General features: G+C 58.7%; 1 protein-coding gene across 1 annotated transcript; it reads left to right on the top strand.

The window, feature by feature from the left end:
• Positions 1-947: 947 nt before the first annotated feature.
• ANKRD52 (ankyrin repeat domain 52) lies at positions 948-21,540 on the top strand. Its single transcript, XM_050334503.1, has 28 exons — positions 948-1,052; positions 3,040-3,123; positions 3,808-3,886; positions 4,658-4,728; positions 6,211-6,411; positions 6,496-6,583; positions 6,823-6,965; positions 7,126-7,338; positions 7,442-7,520; positions 8,262-8,376; positions 8,801-8,883; positions 8,969-9,086; positions 9,504-9,572; positions 10,011-10,151; positions 10,314-10,391; positions 10,978-11,089; positions 11,561-11,632; positions 12,002-12,203; positions 12,386-12,473; positions 12,617-12,734; positions 12,962-13,181; positions 13,441-13,528; positions 13,872-13,955; positions 14,123-14,268; positions 14,404-14,486; positions 14,975-15,057; positions 15,282-15,373; positions 16,092-21,540. The coding sequence occupies exons 1-28, from the start codon at positions 1,026-1,028 to the stop codon at positions 16,334-16,336; spliced, it is 3,222 nt and encodes a 1,073-aa protein (XP_050190460.1). The 5' UTR covers positions 948-1,025; the 3' UTR covers positions 16,337-21,540.
• Positions 21,541-21,778: the final 238 nt, after the last annotated feature.

Here is a 21,778-nt window from a genome sequence, read left to right as displayed (position 1 = left end):
CAGCTGAGCGCAGGAGCCCACAGAGCAGGAACTCCCGGTGGCTGCGGGAAATGGGTGATCCAGCTCAGCCCAGCGCCTCCCAGTTCAGCCTGGCACAGCCCAGTACGGCCCAGCACTGCGAGGGACACCACCAGTTCCTTGACTGAACACAATTCCCGAGCAGGGAATGCTGTCCCGGCACCGCTCGGGGCTGGAAGGGAACCAGGAGCTGTGGCCGGGCCATTGTCACCTGTGCTGCCCCGGAGCAGCTGTGGGGTGGCAGTGGGGACATGGGTGGTGGGTGAAGGGCTGTGAGCGTGCAGGGCTGCCCCATCCCCACCCTGTCCCTGTCCCCAATAGAGCTGTCCCAGCAGTCCCGAGCAGGGCATGGGGGTCACAGTGGCCAAGAGAAGGGATAATGCCAGCACCCCATTGATGCTCCGGGACCACCGACAGGCACCCGGGGATGGGGGCCCGGCTGGACCGACCCCAGAGTGTGATGGAGGGGCCACAGGGGTGACCCCCGGGACCCTCTACCATCATCCTCCTGCTCGGAGGGCTGGGTCTGGACTGGGGGAGCCACACTGGCCTGGAGGGAGCCACTGCCTGGGGACCACCGGTCCCACCGTGAGTCCCCCGCGCACACGGATCCCACCGGGCAGACCCCGCACAGCGGGACGGGGGCGGCACATGGGGGACCCCCGGGACCCTCACCCGGTGCGGAGGCCGCGGGCTGGGTTTGCACCGGGGGAGCCGCTGCCCGGGGACCCCCAGCACCCCCACCTGGGACGGGGTCCCCCCGGGCAGAGCGGAACGGCGGTGGCACATGGGGGATCCCCGAGACCCTCACCCACCGCCCCCCGGCACGAAGCGGTTGCCCCGGGCCCCCCGGGCCCCTCGTCCCGCCCGCTGCCCCCGTTCCCCCGGCGGTGGGCGGTCCGTCCCCGCGGCCCGGCCCCGCCGCTCCCCCCGCCTCGCAGCCGCCGCGCCGGAGCCGCCGCGGCCGGACCCGATGCCGGGAGCTGGGCGCTGAGGGCGGCCCCGACATGGGGGTTCTCAGCATCACGGACCAGGTGAGCCCTCCCTGCCCTCCCGCCTCGCCTCGTCCGCCCCGCCGCGCTCGGGCCGCGCCGCCGCCGCAGCCCGGGGATGCGCGGCCTAGGCCGGCTCCGCCACCGGGCCCGGCCCGGCCGCCGCCCCAAGGCCGCGGGTCCCGCTCCGCCGGCTCCCCCGGGCCGGCCCCGGCCCCGGCACGGCCGGGGGTCGCGGCCCGCCCCGCTCCGCCCGCCGGGCCCAGCGCGGCCGGGACCCCCGGGACGGGACCCTCGGGATCGACCCCTCGGCCCGCGGAGCCGCGAGGGAGCCCCCCCGGCTGGGGGATGGGGGAAAGCCGGGGATGGGACCCCCGGGACCCCCGGGAGGGAGCCGCGGCCTCGCTGCCGCCCCGCCGGGGTGTCTGGGATGCTCCCGGGGTGCGGGATGTCCCCCGCCGGGTTTGGGGACGCGCTGTGGGTGCGCAGTGGCCCCAGAGAGCTTTTGGGGGGCACCTCCGGGTTGCGGGTTGTCCCCGTCGGGTTTTGGGTCGCCCCTTGGGGCGCTGGGTTGTCGCCGTGGGGTTTTGGGGACACCTGTGGGGTGCGGCGTGTCCTCGTCGGGTTTTGGAGAGGCTCCTGGCGTGTAGGGAATCCCCGGTGGGTTTTGGGATAGCCTTGGAATGCAGAGGGTCTCCATCACGGTTTTGGGGACGATCCTGGGGTCCCTGCTGAGTTTTAGGGACACCCCTAGGGTGCAGCACGGGCCCATCAGGTTTGGGGGTGGCCCTGGCTTGTGGGGAGTCCCCAGTAGCTTTTTGGGAGACTCTTGGTTGCAGGGTGTCCCCAGCATGGTTTTGGGGATGTGCAGGGTGTGCCCATAAGGCCTGGGGGATGCCTCTGAGCTGCAGAGTGTCTCTGTCATGTTTTGGGGGCACCCCTAGCATGCAGGGCATTCCCATCGGGTTTTGGGGGCACCCCTGGTGTACAGAGTGTCCCTGTAGTGTTTTAGGGATGATTCTGGGGTTCAGGGCATCCCCGTCAGTTTTGGGGACACATCTGGGGTGCAGGGTCACCCTGCCTGGCTGGTGGCTGCTCCCTGGGCCGCTCTGTTGTGCCCCGTTACCGGAGCTGTGACCCCGGAGTGACCTGGGCTCGGAGCCCCTCTCTTCCCACTCTTTGGAAGCCTGGGGAGTGGGCTGGGGATTAGGGCATGAAGGAGGAGGGGGCTGACCCAAGGCCTGGGTTTCTGATTTAAACAGAACTTTATTTTTCGGGATAACCCAAACATTCCTCTCTCCCGAGGTGGGTGGGTGTGTCAGACCCAGCGCCGCCGCCGGAGACGCTGCTTTTCCAGCCTTTCCTTGATTTTTTTTTTTTTTTGGTAAAAAAACCCCTTTTTTACTGTCTAACAAGTGATGCCGAGGCTGCTGCATTCCAGGGGGATGACGCAGGCGCTGCCCTGGCCCAGGATGTGTTCCCCTGGTTTGAGTGCCCTTATTTTGGGATGAGGCAGGGATGGGAAGGGGTCACTTCCAGATGGAGCTCGGTGTCTGCTGGAGAGGCCAAGAAAAGTGGGGCTCGATGGTTTGCATGTTAAATCCACGCTTTGGGGGGTGGGCAGAGCTGGGGGGCTGCCAGGGGTCACAGCACCCAGAACCCTCCAACCCAGAAGGGTTTCTGGATGTACCCAAATTTTGGGTGGTAGGAGTTGGATGTGTTTCTGTGCTTGGGTGCTGCGTGTGGGGAGCTTGGCTCTGTGTGGTCAGCGCTGCTCCTTGGACTCCTTGGGAAGCAGGGAGGCTTTTCCAACGATTCCTTGCTCTGTTTATCGATGAACAACCAAGAGAAGTGTCTTTGCTGGCTGGAAAACTGGTCCCTGGTGCTGGCTGGGCCACTGGGGTGAGGAATGGGACTCGCTCCTGGCACTGGGTCACGCTCTGGCACATGGAAACACTGCAGGTTCTCCTCCCTCTCACATCTCCTGTGTGGTGCCACCACCACAACTCGTTTCCCCTCTCCTTTGCAGCCTCCTCTGGTCCAAGCCATCTTCAACCGGGATGTGGAGGAGGTTCGGTCGCTGCTGAATCAGAAGGAGAACATCAATGTACTGGTGAGAGCTCGTGCTCCATCCCTCACCTGGCGCTCCCAAAATCCCTCGCCCAGCTCTCCCCAAATCCTTCCCGTCCCCCACCTGGCACTCCTTGTTTCACAGAATCCCAGAGTCCTTGGATTGGGGTTGGAAAAGCCCTCCAGGACCACTGAGTCCACCCTGTGCCCAATGCCCACCTTGTCCCCTCTCCCAGAGCACTGAGTGCCATGTCCGGTCCTCCCTTGGACACCTCCAGGGGTGGGGACTCCACCACCTCCCTGGGCAGCCCCTGCCAATGTCTGAGCACCCTTTCCATGAGGAAATTCCTCCTGATGTCCAACCTGACCTCCCCTGGCACAGCTTGGGGCCGTTCCCTCTCCTCCTGTCCCTTGTTCCCTGGGAGCAGAACCCTGACCCCCCCCAGCTCCCCCCTCCTGTCAGGGACTTGCAGAGCCAGAAGGTCCCCCCTGAGCCTCCTTTTCTCCAGGCTGAGCCCCCCAGCTCCCTCAGCTCTCCAACCCCTTCTCCTGGTGCTCCAACCCCTTCCCCAGCTCCGTTCCCAGCTCTGGACACGCTCCAGCCTCTCCCAGCACAGTGTTGGTGTACGGGAGGCATCAGGGCAGAAGGAGGAGGAGAAGGAGGAGGATGTCCCAGCGCTCGCCCCGCCCTCCAAGCTCACGGATGGTTCTTGTTTCTTCCCCCAAGGACCAAGAACGCCGAACGCCGCTCCATGCTGCTGCCTACATAGGAGATGTTGCAATCCTCGAGCTCCTAATCCTGTCAGGTGAGGGCTGGGGCTGGGAGCAGGCTTGGATCTGGCACAGGCACTGCCTCAGAGACACCCCTGACCCCCTCTGGCCTCAGGGGTGCAGCAAGACGGGGTTTGGTCACCCTCCAACCGTGTGCTCGCACTTAATCCAGCAGGGTTGCAGCCAGGGGAAGATTAGGGAATGTTGCCATAATCCTAAGAGGTTTGTTCAGGCGAGAAGTGTCTTGGAACTGAAATAGCCGAGGTGGAAATGGAGCCAGGAGAGGGGGGTGTGGCATTGGAGGTGGTGCTGGAGGAGGGGGATGTGCAGCTTGGACAGCAGGGTGCTCAGAGCAGCAGTTCCACTTGCCCCCAGAGAGAATAAGCCAAAATCCGGGGGATTTTTCTCAGTTTTGGGTTGTGTCGCTTGCCATGAAGCTGCTCTTCGCTTCCTTCTGGACACACTCAGTGTTTGGGTCCTGTGTGTTGAGTCTCCTTCTGCTCCTCACCATGTGGAGCCCTGGGACACTTTGGAGCGAGGGCACCCCGAGGCTGCCGTGATCCTGTGTGACCCCAGCAGGGAGAGACTCAGGCAGATTCTCTGCCAAGGGCTCGTTAAACAGGATCTGGGATGTTCGTTAAACAGGATCTGGGATGTTCAGCTCCATCTGCGCAGCTCAGGATGCCCTTACCTGCCCCGTGTGGACTTCTGCCTGCCTGTGTGTGGAGTTCTGGGCAGCAGAGAGAGGCAGAGGAGGGGCTGCAGGGGCGGTGGGCCCTCTCTGACCCCTCTTTTGTGTCCCCCAGGTGCTAATGTGAACGCGAAGGACACGGTTTGGCTCACCCCGTTACACCGCGCCGCGGCCTCTCGGCACGAGGTGGGTGCCCTGGGAAGGGGCCTCTGGCTCTGTCTGCTCCCTGTAGGAGGAGTGGCTGTGCTTCTCCTCCTCCTTCCCACCCTGCCTGGTTTGGGCTGAGACAGGGGGTCTCATCAGAGCAGAAGGGGGCTGAATGCAAAGTTCAGAGGCTGCAAGTGGGAGCTGGAACAAAAACCTCCTTGGTTCCCTTCCCTCCATCCTGCAGGAGTCAACCCGTGGGTTTTCCCCACGTCCTCCTCCCTGCCTTCAGCCCTTCCCCAGGGCTTTGTCTGTTCCAGCCTTACATTCCTTTGAGGGATGTCGGGGCTCTCACCGTGTCTCTCAGGAGCTGATTCCAACAGATCCTATTAGAAAGTTTTCCTGGTGTTTATCTTTTGTGGGTTTAACTTCATCCCACTTAACTTTGCCCTTGTTTGAGTTGTTGGAGAGCGAGGAACTGTTGGTTGGAGCCAGGAGATCCAAAGCCCTGAGTGATGGGCGGGGCAAGTTACCCACCCTGGGATTCTGGTCTGCAGGAGACACGGGATGGAACAGGAGTGTAAACCTCCAGAAGGTGTTTGTTGGGAATGTGTGTGGGCAGTCCCTGTGGGTTCCTAAAACGTGGAGCTCATGCTGCTTGTCTGGGAATTTGGGAATCTGGGCACACTCATTGCTCCTCTGCCTGGGAAGTGCTGGAGCGTCTCCTCCCTTGTTCTGTTCCTCCCCAGGTGCTTGGCACAGGGCTCTGCCAGCGCTGGCATGCCCGGCTCCCGAGAGGAGCCTTCCCAAAATGCTTTCCCTGCCTGGAGCGTGCTCTCCAGGGTTGCTGGGTTGGTCCATGTGCCGTTCCAGTGCTGGGAGCAAAGAGCAGGGCAGCGATCCGTGGGGCTGGGATCGCTGCAGGAGCTGCCCCCATGCCGTGGGGAGGCGAAACCGAAAATGAGGGGCTGCAGCCAAGAGCCTGCTCAGCAACACGGGGAAATAAGTGTGACATGTAGGTCAGTGGGTCACGTCTGTCATCCCTGGGGCGTTTCGCCCCTGGTGAGTCACAGGTGAACATTCACCCCCGTTAATCACGTGGCTCAGGGGTTTTCTGTGGTGTCCCTGTGAGCCACATTTCACAGCTGGGCTCAGGGGCATGAGCCTGGCTTGTTCAGGTCACACCTGGAACTCCACTTGTGAGCAGCTGGAGCAGCCCAGGTGAGGGCTGGAGGATTCTCAGAATCCCAGAATCCTTGAGATGGGATTTAGCTCTGCCTTTACCTCTATGTGATAACATGCTGAAACAACCATATGTGGCTTCGGGATGTCCCTGGGGACATGGGAGCAAACAGATCCTTTCCTCTGAAGTATGGGGAGAAGCCACCACACTGGGGCACGTGGAGCAGTCACGGCTCAGCTGGCCCTGGCTCTGGGGCTGGTGTGGCTCTGGAAGGACGAGGAGGACCTGGGGGCCAAGCAGGGCTCCGGGTTAGAGCCCCCCTCTCTCCTCTGCCCCTGCAGAAGGCACTTCACCTCCTCCTGAAGCACTCTGCGGACGTCAATGCCCGCGACAAGCACTGGCAGACGCCGCTGCACGTGGCCGCGGCCAACCGGGCCACCAAGTGCGTGGAGGCCCTGGTGCCCCTGCTCAGCACCGTCAACGTGGCCGACCGCACGGGCCGCACGGCGCTGCACCACGCCGTGCACAGCGGCCACCTCGAGGTAGGCGGGGGGTCCCGGCCCGCGCCCCCCTCCCTGCGCCGGGCAGGAAGGGCCCGGCCCCTCTCACCGCTCCTCCCCGTGCAGATGGTGAACCTGCTGCTGAACAAAGGGGCCAGCCCGAGCACTTGCGACAAGAAGGACCGGCAGCCCATCCACTGGGCAGCTTTTCTAGGTGGGTGTCGCGGTTTCACCCTGAGGCAGCCCCCAAACCCCTCAGGGCCGCTCGCCCTCTCCCCACCGGCAGGATCAGGGAGAGGATCGGAGGGGTGGAAGCTGGAAAATTCCCCCACGAGCATCGCTCTGGTTTCATCCCCCATTGCTGCCTGTGGATTCACCTTTCAGGATGGTGGGGCTCCCCAGAGAGCCTGTGTTCTCTGGGATCCCTGGCTTTTACCACTGTCTCCTGGACAGGGCATTTGGAAGTTCTGAAGCTGCTCGTGGCCCGGGGAGCTGACGTGATGTGTAAGGACAAGAAGGGCTACACCCTCCTGCACACGGCGGCGGCCAGCGGCCAGATCGAGGTCGTGCGTCACCTCCTGAGGCTGGGGGTCGAGGTAAGACCCCCACAGCTGCTCAGGGTGGTGCTCAGGTGCAGGCCAGGCTGGAGACAGGAGCAGGAGAGGGTGCTGGATGGTGGCAGGAGCTCGAGGTGGTTCCCAGCCGCCTTCTCCCTTCCCGAATCCCCAAATCCTCTGGTCTCGGTTGCTCCCGCAGATCGATGAACCAAATTCCTTCGGTAACACTGCACTTCACATCGCCTGTTACATGGGCCAAGATGCCGTGGCCAACGAGCTGGTCAACGTCGGTGCCAACGTCAATCAGCCCAACGAGAAGGGCTTCACCCCCCTGCACTTCGCTGCCGTCTCCACCAACGGGGCCCTGTGCCTGGAGATCCTCGTCAACAATGGGGCCGACGTCAACTTTCAGGTCTGGAATCTGTGAGAGTGGGGAGCAGGAGCCCAGTGCTCGAGGCAGGAGCCTGGGGAGGGGGTGGGATGGCCCTGGTGTGATGCTGGTTCTGTTCTCGCAGAGCAAGGAAGGGAAGAGCCCATTGCACATGGCTGCGATCCACGGACGGTTCACGCGGTCGCAGATCCTCATCCAGAACGGTGAGTGCTTGCTCCTCCAGCCCTGGGTTATCCCAGCCTTTTCTTGTGCCTCCAGGACCTCCTGTCAAGTTTGCTCAGGGGGTTTAAGACCTCTCCAGTCATCACTCAAACTCCTTCTGTGCCCTTGGATAATATCCACTTCTGACATTCAATCTAAACCTCCCCTGGCACAGCTTGAGGCTGTTGCCTCCTGTCCTGTCTCCTGTTACCTGGTTCCACCCTCCTGTCAGCGAGTTGTAGAGAACGAGAAGGTCCCCCCTGAGCCTCGTTTTCTCCAGGGGCTGTTGCTGGTGGCCTTGTGTTTCTTGGGGGTAGCAGGGATTGTCATGTCCAAAGGCAGCAAAATGCAGGCCAGGGGACTGAAATTCCAGCCAGGTCAGAGCTGGTCCAGCCAAACAACATTCCCACTGCCACAGCCTGAAAGGCAATATTGCTCTAAGAGGGCTCAGGCTTGGCAGACACCCCAGGGCTCAGCAGAGCCATCCGGGATGGAAAGCGTCCCCTCGGGGGGAAGGGGGGATCTGCTGCCCAGGGCTGGCAGGATGCACGTGGGCTCTCAGCTCTGAGAGCAGCTTCCAGTTCTCCTGCAGGGTGCTGTGTGGACTCGAGTCCAGTTCTCCTGCAGGGTGCTGTGTGGACTCGAGGTGTCAGCCGTGTCCCTGAGATGGGAATGCAGTGTCGGAACAGCCCGTGCTGCTCGAGGCTGGAACGCTGGCAGAGCCCTTTGCTTTTCCCTTGCAGGCAGTGAGATTGACTGTGCTGACAAATACGGCAATACCCCCCTCCACGTTGCTGCTAGATACGGCCACGAGCTGCTAATTAGTACTTTGATGACGAATGGTGCTGACACTGCAAGGTAAGGCAGGTCTCTTCTTTCCTCCCCCTGCTCCAGGCCGGAGGATGCAGCCATGGAATCACAGAATCATGGAATCATTAGGGCTGGAAAAGACCTCTAAGGTCATTGAGTCCAGCCATCAAACCATGTCCAGAAGTGCCTCATCCATATCCCTTCTGAGTGCCTCTGGGGATGGTGACTCCCCCACTACCCTGGGCAGCCTGTGCCAGTGCCTTCACCTTTTCAGTGAAGGAATTTTCCCTCTTATCCAACCTAAACCACCCCTGGCACAACTTGAGGCCGATTCCTCCAGGCTGAGCCCCCCCAGCTCCCTCAGTTCTCCAGCCCCTTCTCCTTGTTCTCCAGCCCCTTTCCCAGCTCCACTCCCTTCTTTGGGCACACAGAATCCATGACCCACCCTGACTCCCTCCTCCTCTCCTTGCAGGCGTGGGATCCACGACATGTTCCCTCTGCACTTAGCTGTTCTCTTCGGATTTTCAGACTGTTGTCGTAAGCTACTTTCCTCAGGTGAGTGGCCCAAAGCCCTCCTGTGCCGGGGCAGTGGGGGGACCCCCGAGCTCCCCGCTGACCCCCTGCCCCTCCTGCCCCCCAGGTCAGTTGTACAGCATCGTGTCCTCGCTGAGCAACGAGCACGTGCTGTCCGCAGGCTTCGACATCAACACGCCTGACAACCTCGGGAGGACTTGTCTCCACGCTGCTGCTTCTGGGGGGTGAGCGGGGCTGGGGCTTGGGGCATGAGGGGAGTTGGACCCCTGGGTGCTGCTCCCGGCTCTGAGGGAGGGCAGAGACGTGTTCAGAGCAGGAATGGAAATGGAAACCTGGAGCTTTTTTGAAGCATAAATCCACTCTGTCAGCTGCAGTGATGCTGTGGCTGATGTCTCTCTCTAATTACCTGGTTGGCTGGGAGCTCCATGGCGGGCAGGAAGCACAGAGAGTTATTTACTGGAGCAGGGAAGAGTTTTGTGTGTGCAGCATCAGCCATGGCTGCGGCTCCTGAGCTGCCCAGAGATGACAAACCTGACTGAGCTGTGACATGTCCAGGCTGTCTTGTCTGCACTGGGAGGAGTTTGCATTCCTGCTGTTTTCCCTTCTGATCTGTGCCTAACTCCTCTCCCTCCCTCCTGCAGGAACGTTGAATGTCTTAATTTGCTGTTGAGCAGCGGTGCTGACTTGAGGAGGAGAGATAAATTCGGGAGGTGAGTGTCCTGTGAGTTCTGAAACAGCTGGAGCACGGTGAGCCTGGGTTTGGGATGGGACATTCACAGAATCCCAGAATCCTTGAGGTTGGAAAAGCCCTACCAGACCATCGAGTCCAACCTGTGCCTGATGCCCACCTTGTCCCCCAGCCCAGAGCACTGAGTGCCACATCCAGATGTTGTTCCTTGGACACCTCCAGGGGTGGGGACTCCACCACCTCTCTGGGCAGCCCCTTCCAATGTTTAACAACCCCTCCCATGGAGAGATTCCTCCTGATGTCCTCAGACCTCTGCTGTGTCTGGATCACCCCTCTAACCCCAGGGGCTCAGCTCTGGTTCCTCAGAAGGAGCTGCAGCTCCAAACCCTTGAGCCTGCCTTGCTGCTGGGTGAGTTTCTCCACCTGTGCTGATCTCCCCTGTCCCTTCCCCCTTTCCCAGGACTCCACTGCACTACGCAGCTGCCAATGGCAGCTACCAGTGTACGGTGACACTGGTGACGGCGGGAGCCAGTATTAACGAGGCCGACTGTAAAGGCTGCACCGCCTTACACTACGCTGCTGCCTCGGACACGTACAGGAGGTGACTGTTTGGGGGCTGGGGGGTGGCACTGGGTGCACTGGTGCTGGGTGGTGACACTCTGCTGTCCCCTGGCTGCCTCCTGCCACTGGTGCTCGGTGGGTCACGAAAAGGGGGAGGACAGGGGGGTAACCAACCATCTGATGGGGGTCTGTGGCCTTCCAGAGCAGAGACTCATTCAGGAAACAGCCATGACACTGATGAGGAGCCACTGAAGGAGTCCAGGCTGAAGGAGGCATTCTTGTGAGTCCATAATTGTGTAACTTCTGAAGTATTTCTAAACTTTTAACAGCCACGCCTTCTTGCAGGAAGTAGTTGTGCAGCTCATGATGTATTGCATGACGAAGCACTACTTCTTTCTCCTCCTGAATTTGCTCCCCTAGTTCTTTTATTTAAAGAGAAGGCATAAGAACAGTGTTGGGTCAGAGCAGAGCTCAGTCTGGCCCCATGTTCTGTTTTCCACAACAGCCAGAGGTGGGTGCTCAGCAGAGAGTATAAGAAGATGAATACATGGAATATATTACCTGACTGCCTTCCATCTCTTACCGTGTCGTATTTTGCTCTGGGACATGGTGATTCGGTGTTTGCCCATTCCCATTTTGCTGGGAGTCCCTCTCTCTGGAGCAGCAATACCTTGGAGAGAGGAAACATCTGCTGATGTGATTCCCAAGGCAAACCCAGTCCTCGCTTGCAGCGGGCTTTGCATGCACTCCGTGTCCAGGCAGGATTCCTACAGCACCTGCTCTGAGATAAATCAGGGTGCTCCCCACAGAACTCTGCCTCTCCAGTCACTCCTTGTCCTTCATCTCCCCTCTTCTGCTCGTTGCAGTTGTTTGGAGTTCCTGCTGGATAACGGTGCCGACCCCTCCCTGCGGGACAAGCAGGGATACACCGCTGTCCACTATGCGGCTGCGTACGGCAACAGGCAGAACCTCGAGCTGGTGAGTGGCTGGGGGACCCTCTGTGCTCCCAGCAACAGGGGCAGACGTGTCAAAGAACGTGTCACACCCCTGGTGACCAGGTGTGGCTCAAGGAGTGTGTGTTGTGGGTTGTCCAAGAGGCGGAGTTGGTCATGGGGACTTGGGGAGCTGTGGGAATGCCATGGAGGGAAGATCTGGGCTGGAGGGAGAAAGGAGGAGAGGAGGGAGCTGTGTTACCTGGCAGAGGCAGATGTGTGGATTTCTTGGAGCTGTGTGGGCAGAGGAAATCAGGAAATCTTGGACTAGCAGGGACTTGCTGCTGCCTATGGAGCACTCAAAGCCAGTTAGGGAATGTCCCATCCTGAAATTCAAGCAGATGAGCAGGATTTCTGACCCCTCTGCAGCTACTGGTGGACAGGGTGCATGTCAAAGCCCCCTGGAACCCAGGAGCAGTTATGGATCAGTTATGAGTTTGTGTTGTTGGTCTTGCAGCTCCTGGAAATGTCTTTTAACTGCCTGGAGGATGTGGAAAGCACCATTCCAGTCAGCCCTTTGCACTTAGCTGTAAGTACGGCTGGGGAGGCTCCTCCTGTGTCCTGGAGAGGTGCCCGGGGTGGCCAGAGGAGGGAAGGTGCCAGTGGTGGGGGAGCAGCTTCTCCACAGGTCAAAGGCCTTTAATTTGTCTGTTAAAGACTTTGATCTTTCCAGGACTTTCTGGGTGCTGCTGTTTGGAGTGTGGGCAGGGGTGGGAGTGGGCGAGGGTTTTGAGTGGGACCCAAATGCCAAGGAGGTCCAGTGGCCGGGCAGGAGCAGCTCTGCCCTGAGGGGCTCGGAGGCAGGAATTACCCCTGGGGGACACTTCTGGGTGCCTGGGGGGCACTCCTGGGCACAGCCTCTGCAGACACTGCTCCAACACGGTGTGCCTTGTCCCAGGCCTATAATGGTCACTGTGAAGCCCTAAAGACACTTGCTGAGACCCTGGTGAACCTGGACGTGCGGGACCACAAGGGCCGGACAGCGCTGTACCTCGCCACGGAGCGGGGGTCCACGGACTGCGTGGAGGTGCTCACCAGCCACGGCGCGTCCGCGCTGGTCAAGGAGAGGAAGAGGAAGTGGACCCCTCTCCACGCTGCAGGTGATGCAGGGAGGGCAGGTGGGGCGGGGAGCGTGACCAGGGCCCCTCGGTGCCATCGCGGCCGAGGATGCCCCTTCACCTGGCTGCTGTTTGGGATGAGGGACGGGGCACCAGCCCCTTCCTTTGGTCCTGGGGGCCCACCTGTGCGTGTGTGTGACTCCTTTCCTCGTCCCTGTCTCCAGCTGCCAACGGGAACACGGATTCCCTGCACCTCCTGATAGACAGCGGGGAGCGGGCGGACATCACCGACGTCATGGACGTGCACGGCCAGTGAGTCTGTCCGGGTGTTTCTTTGGGATCTGTGTGGCACAGGGTCAGGTCCTGCAGGTGGCTGAGGCAAGGGAGAGAGGGAATACTCAGACCTGGCTGATTTCCAAGCTCAGCCTCCTCCCTGCTACCTTTCCCCCCTCCAGAACCCCACTGATGCTGGCGATCATGAACGGCCACGTTGACTGTGTCCATCTGCTGCTGGAGAAGGGATCCACGGCTGACGCAGCCGACAAGAGGGGAAGGACTGCCCTGCACCGAGGGGTGAGTGTGTCCCTGGGGGCTCTGGAGCTGCTGCCAGGCCTCCTGTGTGGAGGCTGCTCGGAGGCCAGGCCAGTGGTTTCTCTGTTCGCAAGAGTCCTCAGGGAAAGTGCCCGTGTTCCTTCGGACACACAGCATTTGAGAAGGAAACTGTGGAGGAAAGGTGTCCTGCGTTGTTAAATGATTCCAAAGGTGGGGTCTGACCCTCTGGTCCTCTCTCCTGGCCACAGGCTGTGACAGGCTGTGAGGATTGCCTGGCTGCTCTGCTGGACCACGATGCCTTCGTCCTGTGTCGGGATTTCAAGGGCCGGACCCCGATCCACTTTGCCTCAGCGTGCGGGCACCTGGAAATCCTGCGGACCCTGCTGCAGGCAGCCCTCTCCACTGACCCCCTGGACTCTGTGGTGGACTACAGCGGCTACTCACCGATGCACTGGGCTTCTTACAGTGGTGAGGAGGGGCTGGGCCCTGCCTGCCCCCAGAGGGGAGGGGCCTCAGCAGAGCAAAATGCTGCCCAAAGAGCCAGAGGCTCAGACAAGGTGCCCAAACACTCCCAGTTCTGGGCCCCTCACAGCAAGAGAGACATTGGGGGGCTGGAGTGTGTCCAGAGCTGGGAATGAAGCTGGGGAAAGGGCTGGAGAACAAGGAGGAGGGTCCAGGAAGGACCCACAGGCTCAGTGCTGACACATTTCTGTCCCTCTGTCCTCAGGGCACGAAGATTGTCTTGAATTGTTACTTGAACACAACCCGTTTGCGTACCTAGAAGGAAACCCCTTTACTCCATTGCACTGTGCAGTGTAAGTGACACCTGGGACCTGCCCCAGGTCCTTCCCTGCCCTGTGATGGGGGACTGAGGATTTGTACTGCAAGTGGAGGAGCTCCAAACCCTGTCCCTCTTGCCAAGGGCTCTGTCCTGGGCAGCAGCAGCTGGGGAGGGGAGAGGAAGGGGGAGAATGGGGTGGGCCTGGAGTGTCCTTGGGACCTGGAGCAGCAAAGGGATGGGCAGGGCTGTTGTCTGACATGTTTCTGTGTTTTGGGGTGTTTTACCCCAAACAATTCCAGAGCATCTGCTGTTTGTGTCAGAGCCCCAGGAATGTGCTGCTCAGTCCTGTTCTAACTTCCCTTCTCGTCCCCCCTCAGAATTAACAACCAGGATGGCACTGCTGAAATGCTGGTGGAAGCATTAGGTGCCAAGATTGTTAATAGCAGAGATGCCAAAGGAAGGTGAGCCCACACTCATCCCCACCCCCCATCACCCGCTTCCTGGTGCCACTGTGCCCCCCACGGTGACTTCCACAGGATTTCCCCAGCTCCAAGGGGCTCTGCCATCCCCAGACACGCCAGGGTGGGTGCTGTGCCCTCCTCTTGACCTGCTCCTTGTGTCTTCCCAGGACACCCCTTCACGCTGCTGCCTTTGCAGACAACATCCATGGTTTACAGCTGCTGCTGCGGCACCAGGCCGAGGTGGACACGGCGGACAAGCTGGGCAGGACTCCCCTCATGGTGGCTTCTGAGAACGGGCACACGGCAGCAGTGGGTGCGTGCTGGGTCCCCCAGGATGGGGGGTGAGCAGATCCCGTGGGAGCAGGGCTGTCCCTCTCCTCACAGGCACGCTGGGGCATTGCTGGGCTCTGCGTGGCTTCCTCTCACCGGCACCCCTCCTCTCTTTCAGAGTTCCTGCTGTACCAAGCAAAAGCAAATATAACTGTGCTGGATGTCAACAAGAACACAGCTCTTCACCTGGCCTGCAGCAAGGTAGGGAGGTGGCTGGGATTACTGTCACCGTGTCACCATCATGAGAAGGGTTGTCCCCCTACTCGTGCCCCACAGAGCAGAGCTGACGGTCCTGGGCCTGCCCTGACACACCTGGGTCAGTTTTGAGCAGCTCAGGTAGCACAGGCCCATCTGTGTTTTCCTTGGGGAGCCCCTCTCTGAGTTTCCATCCCTGGCAGTGTTCCAGGCCAGCTTGGATGGGGCTCTGAGCAACCTGGGCCAGTGGAAGGTGTCCCTGCCCATGGCAGCGGTGTGGAACGAGTTGATCTTTAAGGTGCCTTCCAAGCCAACCCATTCCATGATTCCACAGTGGGAGCAGGAGGCTCGTGGTCAGCATGTCCACACTGAGGAGGAGGTGGAGGGGGCAGCAGCTTGTGCCCTCCAGCCCTGCCCAAGGTGGAGGGTTGGGTTTAGGAAACATTTCCGTATCCCAGGGAATCCTGCACTAACCCCTCCGATCTCCTTCCCAGGGCCATGAAAAGTGTGCCTTGTTGATCCTGGGGGAAACCCAAGACCTTGGCCTTATCAATGCAAGTAACAGTGCTCTGCAGATGTGAGTATTTGCACAGCTGGTGCCCGTGGGACGGCTGGGGCTTTGCTGGGAGCGGGGGGAACACCTTGGGAAAGGTGGAGGGAGCTCAGCTCCTGCTCTGGGAGCAGGTGAGCTCAGAGCAAAGTGCCTGCCCTTGAAGCCACTCCCAGGGCTGTGTTTTGGCCCAAGGTGCTCCGGGCAGGTGTCTCTGCCAGCAGGTTCATCCCACTTTTCCCTCTTGCCAGGCCGCTCCACATTGCGGCGCGGAACGGACTGGCCTCCGTCGTGCAGGCCCTGCTCAGCCGCGGGGCCACCGTGCTGGCTGTGGATGAAGAAGGTGCGTGTCCTCAGGGGCCCCAGGGGAGCTCAGCATGCCTGGGAGGTGGGGAATGCCCAGGAACTGCTCAGCCAGGATCAGGATTTCCACATGCCCTTCCTGTGGCTCAGCAGCTCGTGGCGTGGCAGACGCGGCCTGGGGAGGACAGGAGCACCCGCCATTCCCTGTGAAAGCACTTCCAGGTCTCACAGGTGTTTGGAATGTGGTTTTTTCCTCCCTGTGCACCATCTGGTGCTCCCTGGCTCCTGCCAGGCCCCAGCCCAGCTGTGACTCACTTCCACCTTGGCAGAAGCTGCTGGTTGTGGCCAGAAGCTTTTTCTCCCGGCACAGCGGGAATCCCTCCAAGCTGTGGTAAATATCCCAGTGTCTGCCAGGTGCTCCCGAGCATCTCCTGCTGGTCCTGCCACACTTCAGAGTGGTTCCTGCAATCACAGGGTTTGACAGTGCCCAGAGGGGTCTGTTGAGATGTTGAATAATTGAGATATTGGTAAAGGCAAAGAGATCAAGTCGTGGTTGCTCCATCCCTGGAAGTGTCCCAGGCCAGGTTGGATGGGACTTGGAGCAACCTGGTCTAGTGCAAGGTGTCCCTGCCTGTGGGAGGGGATTTGGAACTGGGTGATGTTTGAGGTCCCTTCCACCCCAAACCATTCCATGATTCAGTGTCCTGGACCCCGACTGCAGCGTTCCCGGGCCCTTCCTCACCCCTTCTTCATTCCAGGTCATACCCCAGCCTTGGCATGCGCTCCCAACAAGGACGTTGCCGACTGCCTGGCACTTATCCTCTCCACCATGAAGCCTTTCCCACCTAAGGACGCCATCAGCTCTTTCAGCTTCAACCTCCTCAAGAACTGCGGCATCGCGGCCAAGACGGCGGCGTGCGGGGCCCTCCCCAACGGCAGCTCCTGCCCCTACACCAAGGACCGGCACAACGCCATCGGCCTGGACGGCTGTTACTCGGAGTAGCTTAAACTATGGGTGACCTAATATCTTATTATATTTATTTAGAAATTCTATAAATATAGGGCACTTTAAAGAAGAACAAGACTGGGCAGGCCAAGCACGGCCCCGGTGGGCCAAGAGTTCGGCGCTTTCCCCCTCTCGCCGGGTGCCGGTGCAGTGCCAAAGCTGTTCCTGGCAGTGCCCTTCCCGTCCCCTGCCCCTTCCCAATCCTCTCTGTCCCCTCGGTGGCCGGGCAGGAGGCGGAAGAGGCAGGATTTGGGCTGGGACAAGGCAGGTGCCACCATCCACCGCTGGTTCCCCCCCAGCCTGCGGGGTGGGGTGAAGCCGTTCCCGGTGTTTCCCGGTGCCCTGTGCCAGCCTCCCACCCTGCTGGGATGCCCCTGGGGCTGCCATCCGGCTGGGATGGGGAAGCCTGAACTCTTGGTGGGATGGGGGGGTGGGAATTTGGGAATGGCTGGCCAGGGTGGGGTCAGCTCCTGGCCAAGTGCCGCTGTCACTGCTCTTTCCTCCTCTCATCCTTCGAGTCCAAACACTTGAACCAAGATCTACTGTACCTGGGACACTAAAATATCCTTTTGGCAGCTCATTTCTAGGGAAAAACGGGTGCTGCTGCCCGAGCCCGGCCACAGATGTGCCACTGGAGCCTCCTCCCCACACCAGGCACTTTAGGGATTCTGTTGGTTGTTGGTTTTGATTTTTTCCTTGGCAAATTGTCAGATCCTAAAACGATTCTGCTTTGAGTTTCCCTTCCCTGGTTTGTGTGGCTGTTTCCATGCGAGAGTCAGTGTTGGTTGGTTGTTTTTTTAAAAAGAGATGAAAATTATTTATAGAGAAACAAACATTTACCTTTAAAAAACAACAAAAACCATAAAAAAAAAAAATCAATGTTTTAGCCTTTACTAAGGAAACAAATGCACTTCTGAGTCCTTATTCACAACCCTGAGTAAGTCTGTGTTGCTTTTTCGGATGCAGCATCCTGGCAGGTTTCGTGGCACGTGTGGATGTGGGTGGGACCGTTGTTTTTTGGTTTGGGTTTTCCTTTTTTTCCTTTTCTTTTTTTTAATTTTAGAAATCCTGTTTATGCTGCAGGTTTGAAGCATTCGAGAATGTTGCACTGTTGGTTTTTTTTCCGTTGATTTTTTTTTTTTGTCGTTGTTTTTCCTTGGGAATTACTGTAACAGTATCAGAAAACAATGTTTTCCTCCATATCATGAGTCTGTTCAAAGCCAAAGACGGGGATGCAGAGACCGGGAACGGGCTGGAATTTCAGGAACCACCGTCCCCCCCGAGCTCCTCTCCCACTGCAGCCAGGCCCCCATGAGGAGCACGAGGCTGGGGCCGCCCGGGGGGTGTCCCAGTGTAATCCCCCCGGGATGGGAGCAGGGATAAGAGCATCCCTGTCTCCCACGGAGCCCGTGATGGGACTGAGCGAGCCCTGAGTGTCAGAGAGAAAAGGGCATTTCTGTAACCAAAATTACGTCTTTTTTTGTCTTTTTTTTTTTTAATAATTTCTAAATGAAGGTGGCTCCTGTCAGGGAGGAGTGTCAGGTGGAGGTTGTGGAGCAGGCGCCGGAGCCGACCATTCCCGGGAGAGCTCCCGGGGGACACTCCCGGTCCCCACGGGCAGGATCCCCTCGCACTGTTTCTTTCTTTTTACCAAAGCCAAACTCTTAGAACCAAATATGAAGTTTCAGTCTTGGCCTTTGGGTGATAAGCACATTTTCTTGGCGTTTCCTGGAGGAGTTTGTCCCAGAGTGGGGAGCGGGGCCGGGGCCCTCCCGGTGCTCCTGCTCCCCATCCCGCACTTCGCTCAGCAAAGCACTCAACAAATTTGCCCTTGGTGAGATCTTGGAGCCAGGGCCAGGCACTTCTGAGGGGCAGAGCTCTGCCTGCTCCAGGGGGATCTTCCCTTTGGATCCCCTCCTTTTAGGACAGTATCCCCAGCGTGTCCCCTCCTCACTCCCCTTGAGCTTGAAAGGAAGCGTTGACCTTTCTGCACCGGATACCTCAGTTTGGAACCAGAATGAACTCGTGAAACTTGAATCAAAAGGTCCTTTTGGAAGATCCTTTTCAGTATTCTACGGAGGAGAACTGGAAACAGAGACTTGTTTACATTGCTGGCGAATCCGCACTCGCCTCTTGCAGCTCTTTCCCTTTCTGGGAGGAATTTAAGCATCACTTTATCTCCTGGCTGCTTCCCTCCCCCTTCCCGCGGGGCAGGAAAGTGGGGCCAAAGTCCTGAGCCGTTGCCTTCAAGGGCTAAAGTGCTTTTCCAGGCACATGGAGGGGCCGAGGCGCTCCCGGCACGGGCAGCGATTCCCGGGGTCAGAGATGGGTTGGAGCAGGGCTGTGGTGCTCCATCTCCGTGGAATCCATCCCTGCCCCGTGAGAGCTGGGGCCGTGCCCCTCGTGCCGCGGCCCTCGGTGTGGCCTCATGGCTGTCGGGAGACGGGATCCGGCACCATTTCACTTGAACGTGGCTTTTCCCACCGTTCCGTAGAGCACATGGAAAATGCTGCTTTTCCTTCACTCCCCACCCCCCCTCCCTGTTTTTTGGAGTGTTATTGTGGTTTTCAGTTCCTTTGCTTAGAGGAGAAAGCTGATCCCTCTCTTGGCCTTGTTTCTGTGCTCCAGCGTGTCCCCTCCGCTCAACGACGCCGAGACAATCAATGTGATCTCCGTAAGGGCTTCTCCATCCTTTGCCACGCCACGCTTTGTGTCCTCCCCTCTTAGCCAGGAGCTTTTTCTCCCCTCCCCCTGTGTCTTCTTAAAGATAGTAATAATGATAATAATAATAATAATAATAATAATGAGAATGGAGGGAAACGAGGTTCCAGCGGCGCATCCGTGGTCTGGGAGCAGAGGGGAGGGAATGGGGTGGGAAGGGGACGTGTGGCCTTGGGGGTCCCAGTCTTGTTCTCCTTTAACGCTGTATCGTATCGTTGACAGCACAGCTTGACAATTTAAGTAATAATCAAAGTGTTTGGTAATAATGCATTATTTTGCTAAACGAGATTTGTGATGGTTTCCCTGGTGCATTGTAAAGAGGGATGGAGGGAAACTTCCGCTGCCCTGCCCGCTCCCCCCTTCCCAGCCCCTCGGGGGCTCCCAAATCTTCTTCCCTCGGACCTTTAAGCCAAAGTTGGACCATTCCCGCTCAGTTCTGCCCCGCCACGCAGCGAATTTTTCGGCTTTTCCCACCTCAATCTGATCAATCTCTTGGTTTGGAACACGCAGGCACCGGATCTCCACCCCCTTCCCTGTCCCAGCCTCTGGAAAAAGGAAGTTTCTCTCCGCCCCCTTGGTCCAAAGCACTTGCTTCAAGTAATAAGCACTTTTGTTAAAGCATGAGTCTGGATTCCCTTTAGCATCCCACGGGATAGAGAGCAGCGCGAGGGATACGAGAGTGTCTTTGGCTTTATTTTTTCAGTTGGAATTTTAGAAAAAAAAGTTCGTTTCTAGGGAATGAATGGACAAAGGGAAGTTGTGTTTTGAGAGAGAGAAAAAAAAAACTAAAAAAAAAACCTAAAAAAACAAACAAACAGACAAAAAAAAAAAACCCAACAGCACAAGTACATTTCAAGTCCCCGGGTGTTTTTGCACTGCCATTGCCCGAGCGAGGGGCTCCGGCCCCCTGAGCCATAGACCCTCTGACAAACACTGAATGTACCGGGCTCGGCCGCGTTCCCGACGGAGCCACAGTCCCTGAGCGAGGAGGAGAGGCTGCCTGGTGTCTTTCTTGTCGCTGTTCCCCAGCTGCAGGCACTTGGAAGCTTAGTTCTTTGGGGAAATGTGTCCCCTGTCCCGCTCCTGTCCCCTCTCCCATCCCTGTCCCATCCCTCTCATGTCCCTTCCCTATTCCTCTCCCATCCTTCTCCCATCTCTTTCCCACTCCTCTCATCCTTCCTCCCATTTCCGCTTCCACCCTTCTCCCATACCTTTTTTGTCCCCTCTCCCATCCTCTGTCTCCTCCCTTCCCCATCCCTCTCCTGCTCCTCTCCCCTCCCTCTCCCAGATGGAGCGAGGATGCCCCTCCCCAAACCCAGATGAGCAGCCCCCAGCCCCATCCCGGGGCTGGAATCCAGCAAATTAAAAAGTAGCACTAAAAGCCAAGTAAAAAAAAAAAAAGAATTTTTTTCTCAAGAATCGTGGAATAAGTTTTGGTTTTGTTTCTGTTTGGGGTGTTTGGAGCACCCGGAGCGTGGTGGGGCCTGTGCAGATCCCAGTCCCCGGCACGGGGGGAGGAACAAGGAAAACCCAAAACAACAAACGCAGAGACCCAAGGAACAAAACCTTTTTCCTTGATTTTATCCTGATGTTCCCGAGGAGCCCCCTGGCTCCCTGCCAGCATCACCCCCGGCGGCCACAGGGACCACAGGGGGGACCCCGGGGTCCTCCGGTGGCAATGCCGGGGCCGGATCCGAGCAGCCCACGCTCACCTTTGCCTTCAGTGAGAAACCAAAGGAAAAACCAGCCCCTTCCAGCGGACCCGGGTGTGGACGCGCCCATTCCTTGGTTCGGGCTTTTGTTTCTTTTTCTTTGCTTTTCACCCCCACCACCCCCCCCCCCGGCTCCTTTTCTTTTCTTTTCTTTGTTTTTTCTCCAAGGACACAAGGAGCTCTTCAATCCTCTTCTCCTGGCTGGAATTTTCTGGGCTCGGCAGTGAAAGGAGATTAAACCCCACCCCCTCTCCCCCCCCAAAAAAAAAAGCCGAGACTCAACCGAAGCATCGTGGGGAGCTCTGGTAACTGGTAACGTACACAGGAGGCAGGAGCTCCCCCAGGGGAGCAGTGGCTCTGGAGCTGCCCTGGAATCCTTGGAATCGCGGCGCGAGGCTGGAGGGGACGGAGCCGGAGCCCCCGCGGGGCGGTCGGGGATGGGGGACGCGTCTCTTAAGGCATCTGTAGCAACTCTGTGTCTTTAATATCCTCCGTGTCAATGCTGCACCTCTGTATTTTATGCACATAAATGTTCCTTTGGTGGCGACAGGACAAACCTCATCACCTGTCAGGTACAGCCGACTCCTCTGCGTCCCGGCCTCCAGCGGCGCCGGGGCCTCGTCCCTCTGCCCGTGCTGGGGGGGAGAAAGAGGGGGAAGAGAAAAAAAAAAAAAAAAAAAAGAAAAAAAAGAGGAAAATAGCCTTACTCGACCCAGTCGTATCGATATTGTTTGTCAACTTGAAAATAATAAAGGAAACGCATGGAAACCTCCGGCTGAGCCGCGGCGCGGCCTGGGTGTGGTGTTTCGGAGAACCAGGACGTGAGGGGCCTCCTGCTGCTGCTCCTGAGCTTTTTGGGCTCCTCTGGAGCTGCTGCAGGGCCTGGGCCTTCCTCCTGCCCCTTCTTTTTCCTTTTCTGAGCCTGGCAGGAGCGCATTCCTGATGGCTTGACCGACCTGCCAGTTCTCTGGGGCTCTGCACTTGGATTCCAGGGGTTGTTGGCATC

This window comes from Myiozetetes cayanensis, unplaced genomic scaffold, assembly GCF_022539395.1.
Source record: "Myiozetetes cayanensis isolate MyiCay16 unplaced genomic scaffold, myiCay2020 scf55, whole genome shotgun sequence".
NCBI classification, from domain to species: Eukaryota; Metazoa; Chordata; class Aves; order Passeriformes; family Tyrannidae; genus Myiozetetes; species Myiozetetes cayanensis.
This window is presented reverse-complemented; position numbering and strand designations above follow the sequence as displayed.

What these genes read in the sequence shown, in the direction of transcription:
- ANKRD52 (XM_050334503.1), top strand. Translation starts at nt 1,026, where the DNA reads ATGGGGGTTCTCAGCATCACGGACCAG. An exon ending in AGGAGAGATAAATTCGGGAG is followed by an intron (nt 9,573 to 10,010) that starts GTGAGTGTCCTG and finishes CCCCTTTCCCAG; the next exon opens with GACTCCACTGCACTACGCAG. An exon ending in ACAGGCAGAACCTCGAGCTG is followed by an intron (nt 11,090 to 11,560) that starts GTGAGTGGCTGG and finishes TTGGTCTTGCAG; the next exon opens with CTCCTGGAAATGTCTTTTAA.